This window comes from Mastacembelus armatus, chromosome 22, assembly GCF_900324485.2.
Source record: "Mastacembelus armatus chromosome 22, fMasArm1.2, whole genome shotgun sequence".
Lineage (NCBI taxonomy): Eukaryota > Metazoa > Chordata > Actinopteri > Synbranchiformes > Mastacembelidae > Mastacembelus > Mastacembelus armatus.
Genome location: NC_046654.1, coordinates 13,376,431 through 13,396,076, shown reverse-complemented (window position 1 = coordinate 13,396,076; position 19,646 = coordinate 13,376,431). Strand labels below are relative to the sequence as shown.

General features: G+C 38.8%; 3 protein-coding genes across 5 annotated transcripts in view; all 3 read left to right on the top strand.

The window, feature by feature from the left end:
- Positions 1-5,106, top strand: part of dlgap2a (discs, large (Drosophila) homolog-associated protein 2a) — a 41,384-nt gene extending 36,278 nt beyond the window's left edge. The window contains exons 8-10 of the mRNA XM_026303722.1: positions 82-173; positions 4,101-4,253; positions 4,900-5,106. Of these exons, the coding sequence (XP_026159507.1) occupies positions 82-173; positions 4,101-4,253; positions 4,900-5,106 (452 nt within the window). The remainder of the gene's footprint in view (positions 1-81; positions 174-4,100; positions 4,254-4,899) is intronic.
- A 6,400-nt stretch (positions 5,107-11,506) lies between these two features.
- Positions 11,507-13,872, top strand: cln8 (CLN8 transmembrane ER and ERGIC protein). Of its 2 annotated transcripts, none has more exons than XM_026309898.1 (3): positions 11,507-11,570; positions 11,861-12,481; positions 13,003-13,872. In XM_026309898.1, exons 2-3 carry the CDS (start codon positions 11,885-11,887, stop codon positions 13,327-13,329), a joined length of 924 nt encoding a protein of 307 aa, XP_026165683.1. In that variant the 5' UTR covers positions 11,507-11,570; positions 11,861-11,884; the 3' UTR covers positions 13,330-13,872. The 2 variants fall into 2 exon arrangements, with proteins under 2 accessions (XP_026165683.1, XP_026165673.1); XM_026309888.1 differs by lacking the exon at positions 11,507-11,570 and adding an exon at positions 11,667-11,690.
- A 1,539-nt stretch (positions 13,873-15,411) lies between these two features.
- The window catches only part of arhgef10 (Rho guanine nucleotide exchange factor (GEF) 10), a 47,521-nt gene continuing 43,286 nt past the window's right edge, over positions 15,412-19,646 (top strand). For both annotated transcript variants that reach the window (XM_026300955.1, XM_026300947.1), the window contains exon 1: positions 15,412-15,570. The gene's annotated coding sequence lies outside the window, so the exon portion shown is untranslated. The remainder of the gene's footprint in view (positions 15,571-19,646) is intronic.

The window sequence follows — 19,646 nt, the reverse complement described above, 5'->3', positions numbered from 1 at the left end:
AAAATTAAGAGATATGATTTTGTTCTGTGCTGAATGTATGGCAATATATGTGTTGTACTTGATATACTGTGTGTGTTTCAGTCCTAGGCAAAATTCGAAGTGCAGTGGGAAGCGCTCAGCTGCTCATGTCTCAGAAATTCCAGCAATTCTACTGGCTGTGTCAGCAAAACCTGGTAAGAAAACAATCAAAGACACAGACTGTGTGTGTATGTGTGTGTGTGTGCGTGTGCGTGTGTGTGCGTGTGTGTGTGTGCTTGTTTTGTGTTCAGTATTATCAGTGTTGTCTGAATTGATTTCACACCCCAAGCGGCCTTTAATTTTTTAACTTGTCAGCATTATTAACATCATTATTTTTAGTCAAATTGTTTATAAATTAGCAAGGCAACTTTCTTACATGATCTCAAAAAAATACATATAAAAATATAACATTTTATTTACAGAGCACTTTTCAAAACGTGTGTTACAAAGTGCTACAAATACAAAAATCAGAAATAAAACTGTAAAAATATGTTTTATAAAAAGTCACTGACTCTGATGTCCTAATTTTCTCAGCGAATTTATTCCAGAGCTCAGGGGCTCTAACTACGAAAGGTGTGTCGCCTCCAGTTATAAGTCAAACCTCTGGGACAGTTTTCCCAAAAGATCTCAAATTGCCCACCACAGACTCATATCTTACTAAGATTTCAGCTGTTTAACACAGCTGCTGCTACGCAACTGACAAGCCTAAACTGGTACTAAAAATATTAGATGCCAAAATTTGTAGATATGCATAAATACAGAGATTTCTTAACTAAATAGCAACTAAATATTGTGCGTGTAAAGGCTGAAGGCTTAGGCTCTGCACAATAAAAAACTCTGCATCAAGAGCAAAACAAGCAAACTGCAAAAAGTGGTAAGGGATGATATGTGTTTTTTTAATTGAAATGAATATAGTTGAGGTTGCAATCAGTTTATATTTGACATCCAAAGATTTTTTTGGTTACAAATAAATTTGTCCTGATTGCATCAAAGTTTTGCTCTCAAATACATCTAATTCAACTGCAGAATAAAGACATTAGACACATACATAAATAAGAAACCATCACGTCTGAGTGAGGGAGGAGAACATAGCATGACACAGCTGCAGTGTGGAGAGACCATACAGGCCAAGAAAACACTTCCATGTACCATTATATGTCCTTCTAAGCTTTTTTCTCCAGCCTTCAGTCCACACACAGAATCAAAACAATCAGTGAATGTGTCACTGATTGTAAAAAGCTGCAACATAGAGAATCAATAGCTCTCTAGCACTTTTATATATGTGACCTGAACATTGTGAAATGAACAATACAGGACTGCGGATGGATGTATTAGTGGTTATGTAACTTTATCCCATGAATATAAGACCAGAAGCCAAACATAGATTTAAATAGACCTAAATAATCAGACACCAGTCATTTTATTGCTCACCCAGTGCACAGACACACTCAGGGTCAGAGATTTCTGCTTTTTTTTTTTTTTTGCATTGTTCACAACTCGTTTTATTGATCTGAGTCAAGTACCCAATATTTCAAATGAAGCTGGTGCAGTGTTGCGACAGATAGTGTTGCTTTTTTTTTTTTTTTTTTTGTAATGTGTAGGAAAAACTGTTCATTCAGCGGGAATCGGAATTGAATGGGTATTACATACAGTGAACAGTCTTTTTAAACCAGTCTAGTACTTTTCTTTCCTCTGAACATTACGCAATGTACTCAATATTTTCATTAGAAAGAATTGCAACAGTTCTCAGCATGAATAATACCAGTATTCACTTCATAGTATGGTTTTATTTGCGCACTAAATTCCGACAGGGGCAGCACAGTGGATTAGTGTTTGGCACTGCTGCCTCATCACAAGAAGTTTGCAGGTTCAAAACCCAGCAGAGGCCTTTCTGTGTGGAGTTTGCATGTTCTCCCTGAGCTTGTGTGGGTTTTCTCCGGGTACTGTTGTTTCCTCCCACAGTCCAAAAACATGTATGTCAGGTTGATTGGTGACTCTAAATTGCCCATAGGAGTGAGTGTGAGTGTGTGAGGTTGTTTGTCTCTATGTGTCCCTGTGATGGACTGGTGACCTGTCCAGGGTGTACCCCTGCCTTTCACCCAAAGACAGCTGGGATAGGCTCCAGCAGATCCCTGTGACCCTGGTTAAGGAATAAGTGGGTATAGATGATGGATTGATACATGCCGACAAATTGGAAGCTTAACAGTATGTCTAATTGTGTTTTGTCTTAAAAATGCTCTTCATGAGACAAGCATTACAGTATGTGTGATGGACCACTATGGGCAGATCTCCAGGATTGAGAGTACACACTGAGTTTAAAACTCACTGACTCCCTCTAAATCTGCTAGTTATGGATATTTGAATCCATAAAACCTCAGAGACACTTTGCAAACCTCGATAGTTTAGGGGTCAGAATTAAGCTGATGAACTGAAAACATAGTTCCTCTGTAATTAGAGATAACAGAAATCTGTTTTGTTACAGCTTATCCCATATGATGGACCACATGATATTAAAATCTGGTCCGTTCTTTTGCTGTACAAGAGATTTTTGCTAATCCCATAATGCTTTACAAATATCAAAGCTTATTGTAAAACGTCACCATCAGTATCTTGGATGCAGTTTGTTAAATCGATGCACAATTGAGCTAAAGTCTTAAAATATTATCATTCTTAAGGAAATTAAATAAAGTGATGAATAAAGGGTCTTTTTGTGCTGGTTCTGTGATACCATTTTAGCTTTCATAGGATATGAATGTTTAAAGTGAAAGTCAGATTTGTGAACATCTTGCATCTCTCTGATGTTTTCTTAAAGCTGGGGCATCATGCTACATTGTAATGGAGAAAAAAATGGAAAAAAACAAATGTGACAAATTGCCCATGACTGATTGTACTGTAGCATACTGTAAGTGTGAGTGTGTCTCTGGGAATATCTGTTATCACGTTGACACATCCCATCAGTGATGTTTTGTTGAAGTAGTTGCATGTTTTCAAACTGAACTGACTCTGCAAAGAATAAATATTTACAGCTATACTTACCAGCAAGCACGGGAACCATACTACCAGTACCACATCACATAAACCCCCTGCTCCCAGATTATTGCAAACCATAAGCTGTGCATAATTTTGAGCTATAGTAACAAGTACAACGGGCTGCATTATGGGCTATGTAAAACAGGTTTTAGTAACATTTACCTGGAACACTTCAACAGCTTCATAATACACTGTTTCATCAGGACTTACTTGGTTTCTTAATCACAATACGAAAAAAAAAAAATCATTTGCACTGTCTCCTAAGGATCAGTAGTTCATACAGAAAGCAACCTGCTGAACTTGGTGTTATTAGCACCATGGTTTATGAAAGGTTGTGAATAAATTGTACAGCATGACGTGAAGGAACCCCCACTGCATGGTCAGACCATTGTTATGCCTTTTTGTTGAGCTACTCCGAAGTAGTGAACAAGAATTGTTGGTGTAGCTGCTGTATTTATAGTTCCAAAACAGCTCAGGTATTTCCTCCTGAAGCTTTTGAGTTTCTTTCTTTTCTATGTCTCCAGTCAGAAAGACTATTTGTTCCTAATATTGTTTTGTTTTATGAACAATGTAACAAAAGAGAGTGAACAAATGGAAGAAATTTTCAAAGATTAGGCAGGCATGTGGGCTTAGACTTACTACTTCAAAAAGCAAAGTATTAGTGCAGATTCTTATTAAAACTCATTAAATCCAGACACAATGAGGTGCTCCTCAATCTGATGTTCTTTTCATTTCAAGAATCAAGTGTTGAATAGGACTGAACTGACAAAAGGCAGTTTATTATTTCTGAACTCATTCGTGGAAATATGACAGGATTGGTTTCCATCATAAGCTGTTATTTCTCATTTCTACCGGAAGCCCAGAAAACTGGACTGATGCCTGTTTTGATTAGTCCAATAATGACATCTAGTGGCTCTAGTGTGAAGTGCAATAAACAGTTGTGGTCATGACTCTTAATACACACTTATATGCATACAGTACTGTTATCTATTATTCATTCATTCATTCATTTCAACTTTGTTGTCCACTCCTCTCACCTCCATTTCACACAGGACCCCAGTGCGATGCCACGGCCCACCTCTCAGGACCTGGCTGGGTTCTGGGACCTACTGCAGCTCTCCATCGACGACGTCACCATGAAGTTTGACCAGCTGCAGCAGATCAAGAACAACAACTGGAGGCCTGTTGACAGCCCAGAGAAGAAGGTGAGACATCCCCCTGGCACTGTCAGCCCCTGGCCCAGACAGCCTCAAGATGTGACTGCATGTATATTGTATCCTAATCCTGCAGAAAGCATTAACAAATCAGATGGTTGCAGTATATATTCACACCTTTGAGACTCTATTCATTTAAATTCACTTGATTTAACATTTTAGATCAGGGCCTATACAAAAACTATTTAGTGCACAGAGATGAGGATGGTCTATATATTTTTTTCAGGATTGTCTGCATTTATTTTGGAACATAGTCCTGTAAAAAATGAAATATCTAATATGTGATTTGATGCATATATGAAAACTGTTGTCCCACTCTAAACTTTAAATAGGAGTACATCATCTTAAACTCTCTATGTACTTTTCATGGGCAGAACGAGTTGTACCAAGTTAGTATTGTTATATATAAATACTGGGAATACAGTACAGAGAAGGTTCCAGAGAAGATATTAACAATGCTGTGCTTTGAGTTACAGCCACACTCCCTGTCCAAGGGATTTATCAAATTATCTGTTTAAGCCCAGCTTGGCAGATTTGTAATGCAAATATTTTTAAAGCAATAAATATATACCTACCCATCTGTTAAACTGTAATCCACCTGTGTACAACCACCTCTTATTGTCTGTTATTCCTAAAGCCACCAGCTCCTGTACCAAAGAAGACAATTCGACAGAAGAGCGCAGTGACAAGGGAGAAATCCCTGGACCTCCCAGACAGACACCGGCAGGAGGCCCGTCGACGGCTCATGGCTGCCAAGAGGGCAGCCTCTTTCCGGCAGAACTCAGCCTCGGAGCGAGCAGACAGCATCGAGATCTATATTCCTGAGGCTCAGACTAGACTTTGAGAAGACAGGTTCAGGGGCCAACACGTCTCCCTGCTCCCACGTTCTAACTTTAAAACTAGCCTTTTTTCTAGACTGCTACTCTCTCTACTCTTCCCTTATCCATCTGTTGTCTGATCTCGATTGCCATCCTCAGTGCCCATCGCCAACACCATTGGTCTGTAGGATGTGCCAAGCCTCCTCTCCCATTGCCAGAAAAAGTTTAGCAGAAATGTATGACTGACATGGGCTGCTTGAGTTTCTCCTTGGCCTGCTGGTGATACCCAGCCTACAAGTTCTCTCGTCCAATGACCTGGATGGGTGTGTCTGTAGTTTTTCAGCATTTGCAAAGTGCCATTTAAAAAGTGCAGCTTTGAGAACCTACCAGCAACCAGGCCTTTGAGCTAAAAAAAAAAAAAAAACAAAACATAAATGACAGAAATTATATTTATTTCAGGTTGTTTAAAAATGGTCAAAGTTAGTACACCTCCAGCATTTTTAAATAATTTAAAGTTACATTATGACTGTTTTTGTTTCTCTTTCTTCTGTTTGGGTAAATGTTAATTACAAGCTAAATATCACACAATTGTTGTAATTTCAAAACTTTGGAAAGTGCCAATGCTTGAAATACCTCAACTATGTGCATGTGGCACTTAGCGCCCATTCAAGGTTATTCAGGCAGCCCTTTTAGGCTCTGGACTGGTCAGTGTTGAAAAATGCAGCTTTCTACCCAGTCTGGTTGTAGTCAAACATTTTTCACTGTCTGGATTGGTGGAATAACGACTTGTCAGCTCATCACATGCACATTTTAAACTACTTTCCTCTATATCCCACGTTCCTGTTGCCAACTTTCAGATATTGACATTTACTTGAAGCTAAAAACATGCAAGTCTTGTGCCAACATTTTCATTATGTCAATGCAGTAGAAACAAGCTATGAAGGTTTATGTATCTCCTTAGATCAAAATGTGTAGACAAATGCACTTATGCACTTATTACAATTCTCTATTTCCAAGGGAAATGTACATACCCAAGTTCACAATAGTACTGTTGTATTTTTGAATTGTGAGTGGGAAGAAAATTCGTTGCATATTTTTCCCTCATGTCCACTGCTTGCTTGCCCTCTTTATTGCTTTTGACAAATCTGGATTTGTTGCCTACATACAGTGGCTTGATAACACACACAAAAATCATGCTGCTGTGTTTCTATCTATACCCTTCTCTCAGGCCCTTTCAAGTAGTGCCCTCAGCCACAGATAGTGAGGAGTGAGAGAAAAACCCTCCAGAAAATAAACAAAATATATCTGCATATTACTTTCTTTAATCCAGAAAATACTTTGTATTTTTTATATTTCATGAGAAGTTCAGTATAGTTGTCCCCAAGCAGTTTAATAACTGCACTGACTCCCTCAAGGAATGACTGAAAAATGAAACCAAACTGGGGCAACAGCATTCCAGAGGGATGAAGGCCACAAGTCCCAAATGACAAACTTTCCAAGGTTCTTGATAAAAGGAAATATATGAGAAACATGATGTGAATTGCCTGTGCATATGCAGGCCTGTGGTACGTATAATATTTTGCCACAACCTCTATAGTACGATTTAGACATTATATTAGCCTGTGATTACCATTACAGTGTCGAGATACACTCAAGAGGTCAGTCACACCAGCTCTTTGTAACTTCAAACTCAGTTGTAATATATGTGGTTGAGAAAAAAATATATTAATTTAATTAAAAAATTAAAATGTGTTGCACCACAAAAACAAATCTTGATATAAAAATTTGTTTTTTTACAATATCTATCTATCTAGATATATATAGATATAGATATATCTATACATATATAAGTAGATAGATATAGAGAGAGAAACAAACCAGTGTTAGCTTGCTATCACATTTAGATCAAGAGTTGAAGAGTTGACATGAGAGAAATATATCAGGTCTGACGATTGATGAAATGCTGTTGAACTTTAAATTATGTAAACTCAACCCATTTTATTAAATCAGTCATTTGAAGATAGCAAGTAGATGCAAAGAGCCTGGGAGGGCCGTAGCTTAGTAATAGATTTACAAATAGCTAGTGCAACCTATTTCCTGGTATTTGACTACCAACATTAAAGTCATAGAGACTTGGACAAGAATCTCTAGTGGTCATAGGGTTATAAGTAAATTTATCAAAAGAGCAAAATCTAAAATTCCACTGCTCTTTATTTTGAAATTTAGGTGCCAGTAACTTGGACAGTCTTTATTATTTTGTCAATGTTACAATCAAATCACATACCTAAAGACTGAAGTCTGGTTAAAATTTTGGATAATCAATCAACAAAATGGTGCTGCTTTTTATTTATTCAATACAGTAGTAGACAAACAATCAATGCAACACAATGCGCTGTCAGCTGATTGATACATCACTTAAAAATCTATTTTTGTGACATGGAAATTTCCATTTAGGGTAGGTTTCAGGGAGACCACAACATATAACAAAGTAAGTTTCTGTGGATTTGAATATTTTGTGTGTATGTCTGTTTTGTTGATAGGCCTGTGTATCTTGTTTTTTTGTAGTGCACTGCTGACACATTCAGAACCCGAGAGGGTGAATCTGGGGTGAGCATGTGTCTGAGTTGGCTTGATTTCCCTATTACTACATAACTGTGGCCTGACCTGCATCTCTCACACACACTCGAACACATACACACATGCAGACACACCTTGTCCCTGTGTAATCAGCACTCATATTTTAGAAACATATTTTAGATTCCTTACCATATAGCGTACAAATAAAATGCAATCTATAAACTACATGTATCTTTGGTGGATTCACATGTTGAGACTCTCTGAAGATATAGACTCTTAGCCTGTCATGACTCCAAATATAGATGTGTTTTACTCTGATTTGTTTCCATTATCACAAGTTCTTCTAGTGGATTATATTTAATCCAAAAAAAAAGAAAAATCAGGACAACCAAAGTCAGCTGCAGAGGGACAGTGTTTTAATATGCAGTGCCATGCAGTTGCAGATTGGTCTTATAGTAGCTCACAGCTGAGAGTAAGATTACACATTTTTAAAAACACCTATAGTTTTAAAATTCTGCTGTTTTTTTTTTTTTTCATTGCAGAGGCAGGGTTCTTTAACAGTATGACAGCAGGTTTCAGGAAAGTGCCTGGGTGTGTGATGCCAGGCAGTTGGCACTGCAGAGTCATTCCCCTGCTGTTGCCACAGTGGCAGGCAGACAGGGAGCAACAGACTTGGCCTGACATATGCTGGCTTAGAGGAGACGAGAGTGCGCGCAGAGCCCAAAACTGCTGGTGTTGTATGCTGTGGAGTGTGTGGAAGCCTGTTCTGTGAGGATCGCTAGATGCTGCTCTGGGTATTTTTCAGCCTGCTTTTGACTAAGCAAAGCAGCTTATGTAAGATTTTGAGTCCTTGGTGAGATCAAGCAAACAACACCTAAGGCCCTTCAAAGCTTGCATTGATAAATGTATTGCTGAATAGTGGCCGATGCTCAAGAACTTAAGCATCAGCACTACGCATATTTGCTTTTATCAATCTCTGTTGGGCCAGTTTCACTCAAGGCTTTCACTGAAACAGCAGAGATCGTTCTGTTATGCAAATAGATCAGGGCTGTGAAAAAATCAACCTTATCCACCACCTTGGTTCAGTTTTAAGTATGTGTCTTGTTCCTAAAAGAGGCATTTACATAATTGCAATGCATTATGGCATTTTTCTAGTTAGACCGCAGGAAAGTGAAATTAGTGCCAGAAGTAACAATGGTGTGGAAAAGGTTGAAAAGAATTTGTTATGTAGAGACACCGACTTTCTGCAATTTACAGCTACAATTACAGGTAAGAACTGGGCTAAAATTTACTTTGAGACCTATTATCATCTTGGCTCCCCTAAGATGAGCAAAGAGCCATTTTCTAAACTATGAACAAAGTCACTCAGTTGTAACAGCAGGTCCAAGTGTTTTTTTTTTCTTTACCCTTTCACTCATTTTTTCATAGATATGAACACACATATGGACAGCTGTAAAGGCCTCATATTGCAAAGTGATCTTGTATTTCACTGTTGAAGCTTATTTTAGCGACTATTTTATCTTGGATCCCTTTGGTTGATGTATGCTTGTGTGGTGTGGATTCCCCATTTGTTTTTTTTTTTGTTTTTTTTTAGTTCCAGGTTTATGGTATCAAAACCTCCATAGAGCCCCAAGGACAGAAAGTTGCCTCAGTATCATATTTATTGTCATGAGGGCAGCAAATAAAGTGCCATCTTTTTTGACTTACCTAGCATATTGTAAAATCTTTATTCAGTACTGTCATGTCTTTCATCAACTTTATGTAAGCAAGCCATTTTTGCCATTTCCTTTTCCAGTTTCCATGTATTTCTATCATTTCAGCCTATATCCCGACATTCTGTGGCCTCACGTCTGGTACAACTGCCTGTCCGCTTTTAGAACCCATGATGTGAAATATTTCAAGGGAACTTTTTCATAACCATGCTGTGGAAAGAGCGTCAGACTCACTGAGATGTAAACTGATACAACACTTCCTTGAACTTGGAATGTGAAACAAATCTATAATTACTAGATAAAATGAAAAAAGGTAGTTTAGCTAAAATTATTTTCATCTCTTGTATATCATATCTATAGTGAGGATGAATATAATGCCAAATATTCATTATTTGTAAAGAAATATATATAGATATATAAATATATAATATAGGCTTCATCAGAACATAAATATTTTCTGCTTTTGCTCATGTTTTGTTGTCATTTTTACTTTGTTATTGTTATTTTATAAGCTGATATGACGGCATGCGAGATACAAATTCTGAATGTACACCTATTTATTCGTTTTTGTTGTAAATTATGACACTGTCCCATTAATGTACATTTGTTATGTATTTCTTTAAGTTGATCACATATGTATTTCTTATTGTGTGTTATTACAGTGCAAGTTACCATGTCACTGGGCAATTTTAAATTTATTTGGGTAGCTTGCAATAACATATGCATTCCCTCCATTCTTTCTTAGCTAATTTTTTTTTTTTTTTTTTTTTGCCTTTTTGGGTAGTTTGATCATTGCTGAGGTCATCCACTGTAAATAATTCTGCAATTAAATTTTTGGAGAAAATGTTTTAAAAATTTTGCGTGGTGTCTGTTTGCCTAAAAATATATACTTTTAAACTTTCTTCTACTGTGTCAATGATGAGATATAAATATTTTATAAGATAAAATAGTGAACCCTGATCTACATACAAACACACACAACAAAAAAAAAAAAAACAGAACCAAACAATGGAAGCCTTGTTACCACCAGCCCTACGTGCCTCCGTTCTCTCTACCTACCACTTGTCCTGGATTTGAATCCCTGACCACAGCATTAGCCACCAGCTCAACCGGTACGCTACCACAGGCCCCTTATAGAGAAACTCTTGTAAGACCTTTCATTCTAAAATACAAGATTTCCCCCTAATGGACAAAAGATGAATTTCATGGGTTGCTGAAATTGGATTTCTCACTACATTTTTTTCATTTATTAGCGAAAAACAAGGTTTAACTTGAATTAAATAACCAACTCTGATAACCAACTGAGTGGCATGCTCTTCACGATTACCCATGAAGGAATTCTTGCAAAGCAAAGAAAATTTGCTTTTGTTAGATGGTGTTTATTGTGGTTGACCAGCTATAATAGTACAGCAAATAAAAAACAAGCACTGCCACATTACAACATAAAGCACCTGGGTCCCGCCTGATATGGCCCCTTTGTGTTTGGAGTCTTTGGTTTCTTCCAAAACTTACCTGTGGTTATCAGTCTGTATGAATGCGTGCTATCACCAACGCAACCTGCCCAGGGTGCTCTTTGCTTCTGGACCAGTGCATTTGGAGTAGGCTGCACCATCACCTGCAAATCTGCACTTAATAGTTAGATTTTTTTTTTGTTGTTGTTGTTGAAAACCTGCAGCAATAAAATGTCACTCTCACAATATTTTCTCCATATAATCATATTAATGTCATATAAACAGGTAATTATATATAAGACCTTCACATATAATAAAACACTGTATCCACATGATGTCACTGGCAATGCTTTTTAATAATGCATTTCATGGATACAGCAAGAAGGTGGTTCTAATCTCTGTGTGGAGTTTGCATGTTCTCCCTGTGTCTGTGTGCACGTTATGCAGTTATGGCTAGTCCACAGTCCACATATATGTGATTTCCACGCGTTATTAAACTGTATCCACGGAATATTTTTTTCCCGACTGACACCAGAGTTGCACCAAAGCAGACTTCATGCATGCAGCCGATCATTTTAACAGACGATCTCTGCAGGCTTATGGCTCTGCGCTGCTTTGACCAATGGGATGTGTTCTGTTCAAAGAGAGGCGTGACTTCCTGTTTGGAGGTCATATGACCGCAGTCGTGTGACGTGAAATTTCCTGTTGTATTACCCAAGGCTCTCTGTACAGTGGAATCACTTCTGCACGGTATGTGTTGTTATCATTAGGAAGTTATCTAGGTCGTGTTACTGTTATAGACGTCTTAGTGTTTCATCTGCTCGTGTCGGCCTCATCTTTGTGCTTGTTCTCTTACTAACCATGTTTTTGGTAATAGTTTGATGAAAGGATGTTTTTAATTCTGGTGTCGAGCTGATTATCTTTTTATTATCGAGTTCCACACGAAAAGCTTGGGTGAATTAGACACTTTGTAAAAGCCTTTTTTTCTGGGTTAAATGTGCAACTAAATGACGCCTGGATAAACTTGTCGTTTGTTACAGGGGGCCCACACACACACACCATGCATGCACCAGCCTCTGCTCGCAGGCCCAGCTGCAGGTGAGCGTCCCCTCTCAAACACCATGGAGCCTGACCAGAAGATCAGCCCTCTTCCTCAGTCCAGTGCAGAATACTTCTCATGGGATCTTCGCCTCCAGCTTATTGGACTCGGATTTGGTTTCTACGCAGCAGTTTTCCTCCTCTCACACCTCCTGTCAGTAGCTCTGTTCCACACCTACAACTCTCTGCCAGCTAAGGAGAAGGTTTTTTGGAACCTTGCAGCTACTCGGGCAGTATTTGGCATCCAGAGTACAGTAGCTGGACTTCGGGCCCTGACTGAGGACTCTCTGTTATTCACAGACAGAGTGAGGGGACAAGAAAACTGGTCATGGTTTAATGTCCTCACAGCCACAGGTTTCTTTGTGTTTGAGAATGTAGCACTTCATGCCTCCAATGTGCTCTTTTGGACACTCGACCTCCCGCTGGCAGCGCACCATTTCTTCGCCCTGTCAGGATATGCAGGGGCAGTGGTGTGGGATTCGCTTGGCCACTTCCTGCCTATGGTTGTACTCCTGCTTGAGATGAGCACTCCATTTACCTGCATATCATGGATGTTACTGAAGGTAGGGGGTCTTATACTGCCTGTTGAGGGCAACTGTTTGATGCGTTCACATCTCACACAGCGTTTCTTTTCCTCGTCATGATACAGAGACAATGCAGGTACAGCGTTATGTGCACTTACTCAGCAGTGTCAAGGTTCTGGTTGGCTTCACTGCTGCTGGTTGATAATCTTAGAGATTTCCTGCCAAATACTTTTAAGGTACTAAATAGCAGCAGGTTGCAGTTCCTCTTATGTCTTGTGCTTCTTATGACTGTCAACTGATGAGGTTTTGCATTCTTAGAAAGAGGAAGTTTTATAAAACGACTGAGGCCGTACCCTAAACTTTCACTGTTCCTCCTCCTCAAAGATGGGACTTGAACACACATAGGTTACATAAATGTAGACTGCATGATTATCTGATGATATGAAAATTAGCTTTGTATAATGCAAGTGAACAAAGTTTAATTTCTTCAGCTGTCAACAAAACAATTCCTGCCCCAGTCCTTACCAGTCCATGTCTGTGTGTCTCTTTCACCCTGACAGGCTGGCTGGGCACACACTCTGTTCTGGAAAGCCAACCAGTGGGTGATGATCCACATGTTCCACTGTCGCATGGTGTTAACCTACTACATATGGTGGGTAACCCTGACCCACTGGGAAGAGATCAACACCCATGTGGCCCTGCCCCCACGCCTGGTCTTCTTTATAGGCCTTGCTCTGCTCACGCTTATCATCAACCCCATCTGGACGCACAAGAAGACTATGCAGCTGCTCAACCCTGTGGACTGGAACTTCGGCAACAAGGCAGCACCCTTAAACGGTCTTGTAAACAGCCAGCCTGACATTTCTGACAAGCCCCATGTTAGCTGAGGATTGCTAATGAGGTCATGTCTTAGCTGAATGATGCTATATGTTTTTTTGTTTTTTTTTTGCTTTTCTTTTATAATGGGTTTGTGAAGTGACATTTACAGTAATGACAATAAGTTGAATATTTTTAAATTTTATTCTATTAGATTTTCTAGTTAGAACCCTAAGTTCCCTGCACTAAAGGTGGATCACAGTATTTTAAGAAAGCTCTGAAAGGTTAGGCATGAGTGTCTGGTACCACCGACATAAAGGATGCTACATTGCTTTCCATCAGGCGTCACTTTCAAACAGTAGACACTTCAGTTGATTTTTACATTTTTTTTTACAGGAAAGACTTTGAGTTCCTCATCTGGTTAGGCCAGCTTTAAATAGGTAGATGTGGTTGTGCAGGGCAGTTGAATGAGGTGCTGCTTGTTTGCTTCACTTTCAGAACTGTGTGTTGTGAAATGCCCACTCTACCAGTCAAAACGGTTATTTATTCATTATAGAAAAATATTTTCCAAAGGTCTTTTAAAAGCACACATCCACAAATATTTATTTGTGGGGGGGGGGGGAAACTATGCCATTATATTCTTCATTCATAAACTGTCAAGGAACATCACAAATTATAAAAAAAATTAGGAGTCTTAGTACTATCTGAAGTCAGTATACATCAGCAGTAAAGATTTGCAGCCTGCCATGCTTGAAGTGGTGTTGCACTGTATGCCTCTTTGTCTGACCACAGCTGCTTCTGGACTGTTGCTATTGATGAATGTGACCTTTTTCCCTACACAGCTACACTGTTTCCTTTTACAACAGGCATTCAGCATTGATTGGACAAGACAATTGAGGTTCTATGAGCTACTCATTGCTGTTATACACTCAGATTTAGAGAATTAGATCAGTCCGTTCACAGGTTACATTGGTGTTGTTGGACTGTGAATCCTTTTTCAGTGGAGGGAAATATTTATCATGGTCATGAAAGAACAGGCCTTAAACCGAATCATCTTTACGGTGGAAGAAAGCCCAGGACTGATCTACTCCACAAAGGCACTGTTGTCCAAAATGGAAATCCAATGTCGCAGAAGTGAAGCAGTGTTGATACAGAATAACCAAGTAATATTTTCATAATGACAATTGTTGGTATTATGAGAGAAAGTAATTAAAAAAATAGAGATGTGTTTATAAAGTAGGTTTATATTTTTACTTAAACCACATGAAATTTTGAATAAGGTTTTTGTTTTCCACACAATGGCCTGATTGTACTGGACAACGTGGACTCGAGTGTTTGACCATTGTCATTTATCTGGCACAGAGATGTTCTAATTTATTGTTACTCTTTTAAAAACTTTCCCATCCCTTGCCATGGCTCACATTTCAGTGTTCACAGTATTACCACCATAGCTCGTATTTAATTATGTTAATAAGTTGTAGATTTTATTGTTTTTAATCTTTTCTTAATCTATTTTCAATACTTCTATGGCATTCAACATGGTGTTTGTCTCTGGAAATTAATTTGAGCGTTATATATTGTTCACTCTCATTCAGTGCTGTTTCTGTTGGCTGTGTATACTTGATCTTATTAATGCTGTACAGTTCTGTGCATCTACCTATAGGTGGCAGTAGGAGAATATCAACATTTCAGCATGTTTTCCAGCTTTATCCATTTGACAAAAAATGCAATTGTGAATAAAGTATGTGTAGAAGTGTGACCTCAAATATATTTTATTTATTTTTCCAGCGGGATCATTTTTGTAGCTCCTTGTAGGCTAATATAACATGGGTTTTTAAATCTGTTTATTAGCGTAACGTGAGAGTAACATTTTCCAGCAATAAGAGAGAACACACAGATTTACAGTAAAGCGAAATGCCCTTTTGTTGGCTTAGCCCAAAGTTGAACCTAGCGTCGTCTCTGCACAGCTGTTTGAGGGGGAGCCACCTCACACGTCACGTGGACCGCTTGGAAGTCCTCAATCCGATCCTACGGGAGAAAACTGTGGGAGCTTGATTGACGTTCAATCCAGCCAATCACAGCTCCTCCACGTCAACCATTCGGCCAATCAGCTAATGAAAGGAGGTGAAGGATTTTTTCAGGGATGGAATCAGTTTCCATCGATGAGTGAAGTTAGAAGTACACAGGGCGAAAACTTGATTTGTTTTGGTGTATCGTGTCGAAGTTAAGAAACCGTTTTACGTTTAACGTTTTCATGTTGTTACAGCGAAACAGTGGCTAAGCTAAATCTTCAGTGAAGGAGTCATAAAATGGTGAGTTGAGGACTTGTTTTAAAGTTTATGGCAAAGTTTTAAATATCCTGAACATTAACTGTTTTGCCAACGGTTCAGGTGAGCACAACCGTGAGGCTAGTTGTTTGATAAAACCATTTCAAATATTTATTTTGTCCATCACAGTACCTTAAGTGTATTTTTGTTTCATAAATCAGTCTATTGGGAGATGACTCTAACGTGGCGCTAACACTGCCAAGTTGCCAACACTGTAACTAAAACTACCTGCTAAGACAAAGGGCGTGAGTTTCTCTGCCTATTTGTTTTAATTAAAGTGCCCTAATCTCAAAATGATCTGATATAAGTACTTGAAATGTCTCCTCTTTAGCTTTTTCTGAGCTTTTTCTTTAACACTAACTGGACAGGATATTAATCTATTCCCCCAGGCTTTGACTTTTGTAATCCAACGTTTTGATGGATGTCTGTGTTGTGCACAATGTCTTAAGGTTATTTATTGAACGCCCTGTCCCTCTTCAAGGATTCAGCTGCAGGTGCAAAGATAGCTTTTGCTTTTACAGTACTAATTTTGAGGGATGTCAAGTCAAATCTTGAAAATAAACTGAACTTTCTACATAAAAAGATATAATAGACCGTATAGTTAACAACATCATTATAATAATGTCAATTCCTACGTACTTTAACAGTTTAATAAGTCTTTAAGTCAGCCCAAAAAAAAATCATGTCATTCCTGTGAAAAGGCTGCAGAGCTTCAATCTTCAGTCTAAACACGTTATAGAACTGTAGTTGAACCGTTTAATATTAGTTGTCTCTGCAGGGAAAAAAGCCTAGTGTTTCAAGATCGTACCCTTCACAAGGTGTTTAAATACCAAGAGTGCTCAAGATCTTTGTGTTTAGTATTGTGCATGTCCTATTCACCTGCTCATCACATTCGCTTGTTAGAACATTTAAGGGGGGGGGTGTCACATACACTTGCATGTACACAGAAGTCTCCAGCAGTAATTTGTTTAACAAATAATCCGGATGGCCTGACTGCAAATACAGATGCTCAGTGTTTCCCACCAGTGTAGTAAAGGCTGTCAGAGGAGCACAGATCATTATTCCTTGCTCAGATTCACTGCAGGTTCCTAATGTGAGGTTTCACAGGAGACACTGACACATATAAACACTGGGTTCTTCGTGTGTGGTGCTTTCACCTCCTCAAACCATTGCCGTTTTCACTGTGTATGTTTTTAGACACATCTGTGGAATTTTTTTTTATTGTTTTAAGAAAAAGGAACATTAGCAATCAGTGTTAATGCTAGTTACCATGTCTGTTTTCTAGATGCTTCGAAAGTCAGTATTTTAGCATATTAACCCTTATTGTCCATGTAAACGTGTTACAGCTTGCAACTGCTGTCACTGTTATGCTTAGCACAGATCTAGTTCTATAGAGAAATGCTGGGAATCACTAATTGTTAAAGTAATTGTGAGAAGGCAGTAATTTTGCAAATGGTGGCCTGTGGAAATGCCTTCTGTTCACTATGAGTTGAAGCCTGGACTGCCAGAGTACACAGTGGTTGAGCAGAGGAGCATACCATTCATTTTCAAACAGGCAGTTATGTCTTCACTACCCACCCTTCACCCCACCAGTGATCCACTAAAAAAAGACATAGATTAGCTGCACAGTTCAGCAACAGTAGGAAAAGAAAGGTTACAGCTCTTCTGCAGGTGGATGTGTCTAATTGCTCACATAATGCTAACTTGTTTAGCAGCTGGTGCATGTATCAGATCAATTTAGAGCCATAAGTGATCTGAGAAAAACAGTTATGTGGCACATTGTAGGGACCATAGATCACCCAGGCACTGTGATGCCTGATCCTTCTATTCAAACCTACATGATGGCACCATGCTCTGCGAATTGAGCTATTTATGAGGACCCTGTAGAGCACTTTCTTAGCAGCAAAGGGATGAATAAAGTCAGAGCTCCATCTTGGCTTCAGGCGTCTTGGCTTGTCTCCACCCTCTGAATTCAGTGCAATGACTGGTACTCAGTCAAGACTATTGAGTTGTCCTGTTGTCCCTGATTGTCATTTGACAGAGCTTATCTATTCATATTAAAATGTTTTCAGATCTTAAATCCAGCCAGTCAACAAAAGCTCTTTACAGCAGCTTCTTATCCACTGCCCACTGCACACTACATAGTGCTCTTCTGGTGACATGTTGGGCTCTCAAAGCTTTGGTGTGGCTCACTGGGCGGGTGGAGACCAGTTAGGAGTGACAGCCAAAACTGTGGCAGCCAATGTTTTCAAATGAACACCACGTTTGAAATATTATGCAGCCCTAGTCTTTCATTTAGCCGTGGGATTCCCAAACTAGGAATTGTAGGGCTTTGTCAGTATTTTTTCATTTTTACTGAGAACAGAATCTGCCTCCAGGCTAATGTTAATGTAAAATAAGAAACATAATTTAGAAGTATCATGTCCCTCTTATTGTTTTATCAGGGGTACAATGGAGAATATGATGTTGTATGATGCATTGTAATGGTTAAACTGCATCCTGTAACGTAATGGATGGCATCTTGGCTTTAGCATTGACCGCTTTCTGATTAGAAACACAGTACTTGTGCTTATAGCTCAGCATCTCCTGACATGTTCAAAAAATTACACCTCCAACATAAAAAAAAAACACTGCAGCTGTGTGGGCCTGATTATTGAAGTGTATTTCCTACAATCCTACAAAACCATTAGGACTGTAATTATAATTGGTAGCTGACGGAGAATACCACACAGAACACGTGGTCTTCTGGTTGGGTTGATTGTTTACTGTGTTGAGGAGAGATTCTGTTTTACCAAGGGGGGAATTGGATAGAGGCATAAACATTATGCTATACAAAAGAAGAATTTTTCTGCTACAGGAAAAAATGATATAATTATGAGGAGGATTGCTTGCTTAGCTGTGATTAGTTATATTTGTGTCTATGGATATGCTTCCATTTTGTCTGTTGTTGATCTAATGAGCAGTTTCAACTTGGCAGGAGTCATGATTTTCCAATTTAAAAGTCAGCTATCTTGTGCCTGTTTCTAAGCTTCCCCACCCCTTTTGAGGTCAGGCTGGGTGGTGAAATGTGGTGTGTTGTCATGACTGGCTGGTCCAGATACCGTTATCCTGTCAAGGTTGTGTGGTTGAATCTGTGTGAGCTACAGAGGTTTTGAGTAGAGATTTAGGGAACAGTCTTTACTGCTTAGCCAATGTACTGTAGGGCTAGGTTCACAATACAAAGAACCTAGAGAAGCTGGTTACCTCAGTTGTTTAGTGTGTTAGTAATGTCAGTGATGGGGGGGGGCCATAGATATTTTTATCCAATGATCTTCAGCGCCTACGAGAACAACAGCACAAGTACTAAATATAATATATATATTGTTTATTTGACACAAAGGTTCTTTGTAGCAGATCTATTATTTTTCACCTCTTTATTATAATCTTAAAGAGACTAGAATGAGATGCTTTTTTCCCATTTTATTATGCTGCAGTGCACTGGCATTTCCTCCCATGAACCTCTCTGCAGATACATTACAGTACTTTTTTTGTGCCTGACCATCCACCCTTTGAATGGCCTGGGATGTGCTGTTTTTGGTCAAGACTTACTGTAATCCTGGCAGACAGAGAATATTGGGACCACTGCTTGATAAAACAGTCAGCCAAAGAACTGTGAAGCCAAACACAGGCACAGCAGACTACAAGTCTCTCTCTCTCGCACCACCCCTCTCCTTTAGGCTTTTGTTTATGTGTGGAATGCCACTTGTCATTAAGTGTGCTCCAGAAAACGCTAGAGAATAATCAAAACCCCTTACCCGAGTTTTATGTAGAATAGCTCTCAGCAAGACGTACAATTAAATTTTGACAGATCATTGGTTGCCATACACAAGTAATTAGTTCTGGGCTTTTTCACAGAGCAGAAATGTATTTACAAAAAAGGTTAATTTCTTGGAAACTGTAGGGAAATTACAAGAAAGCTGTGATAGTATTTATTGTTTTGAGCTTTGGAGAAAATCATGTGTCAAATCTAGTGCATTTGGGATTAATATACGTTGGTCTTATTTTAAAATAGTGAAATCTGC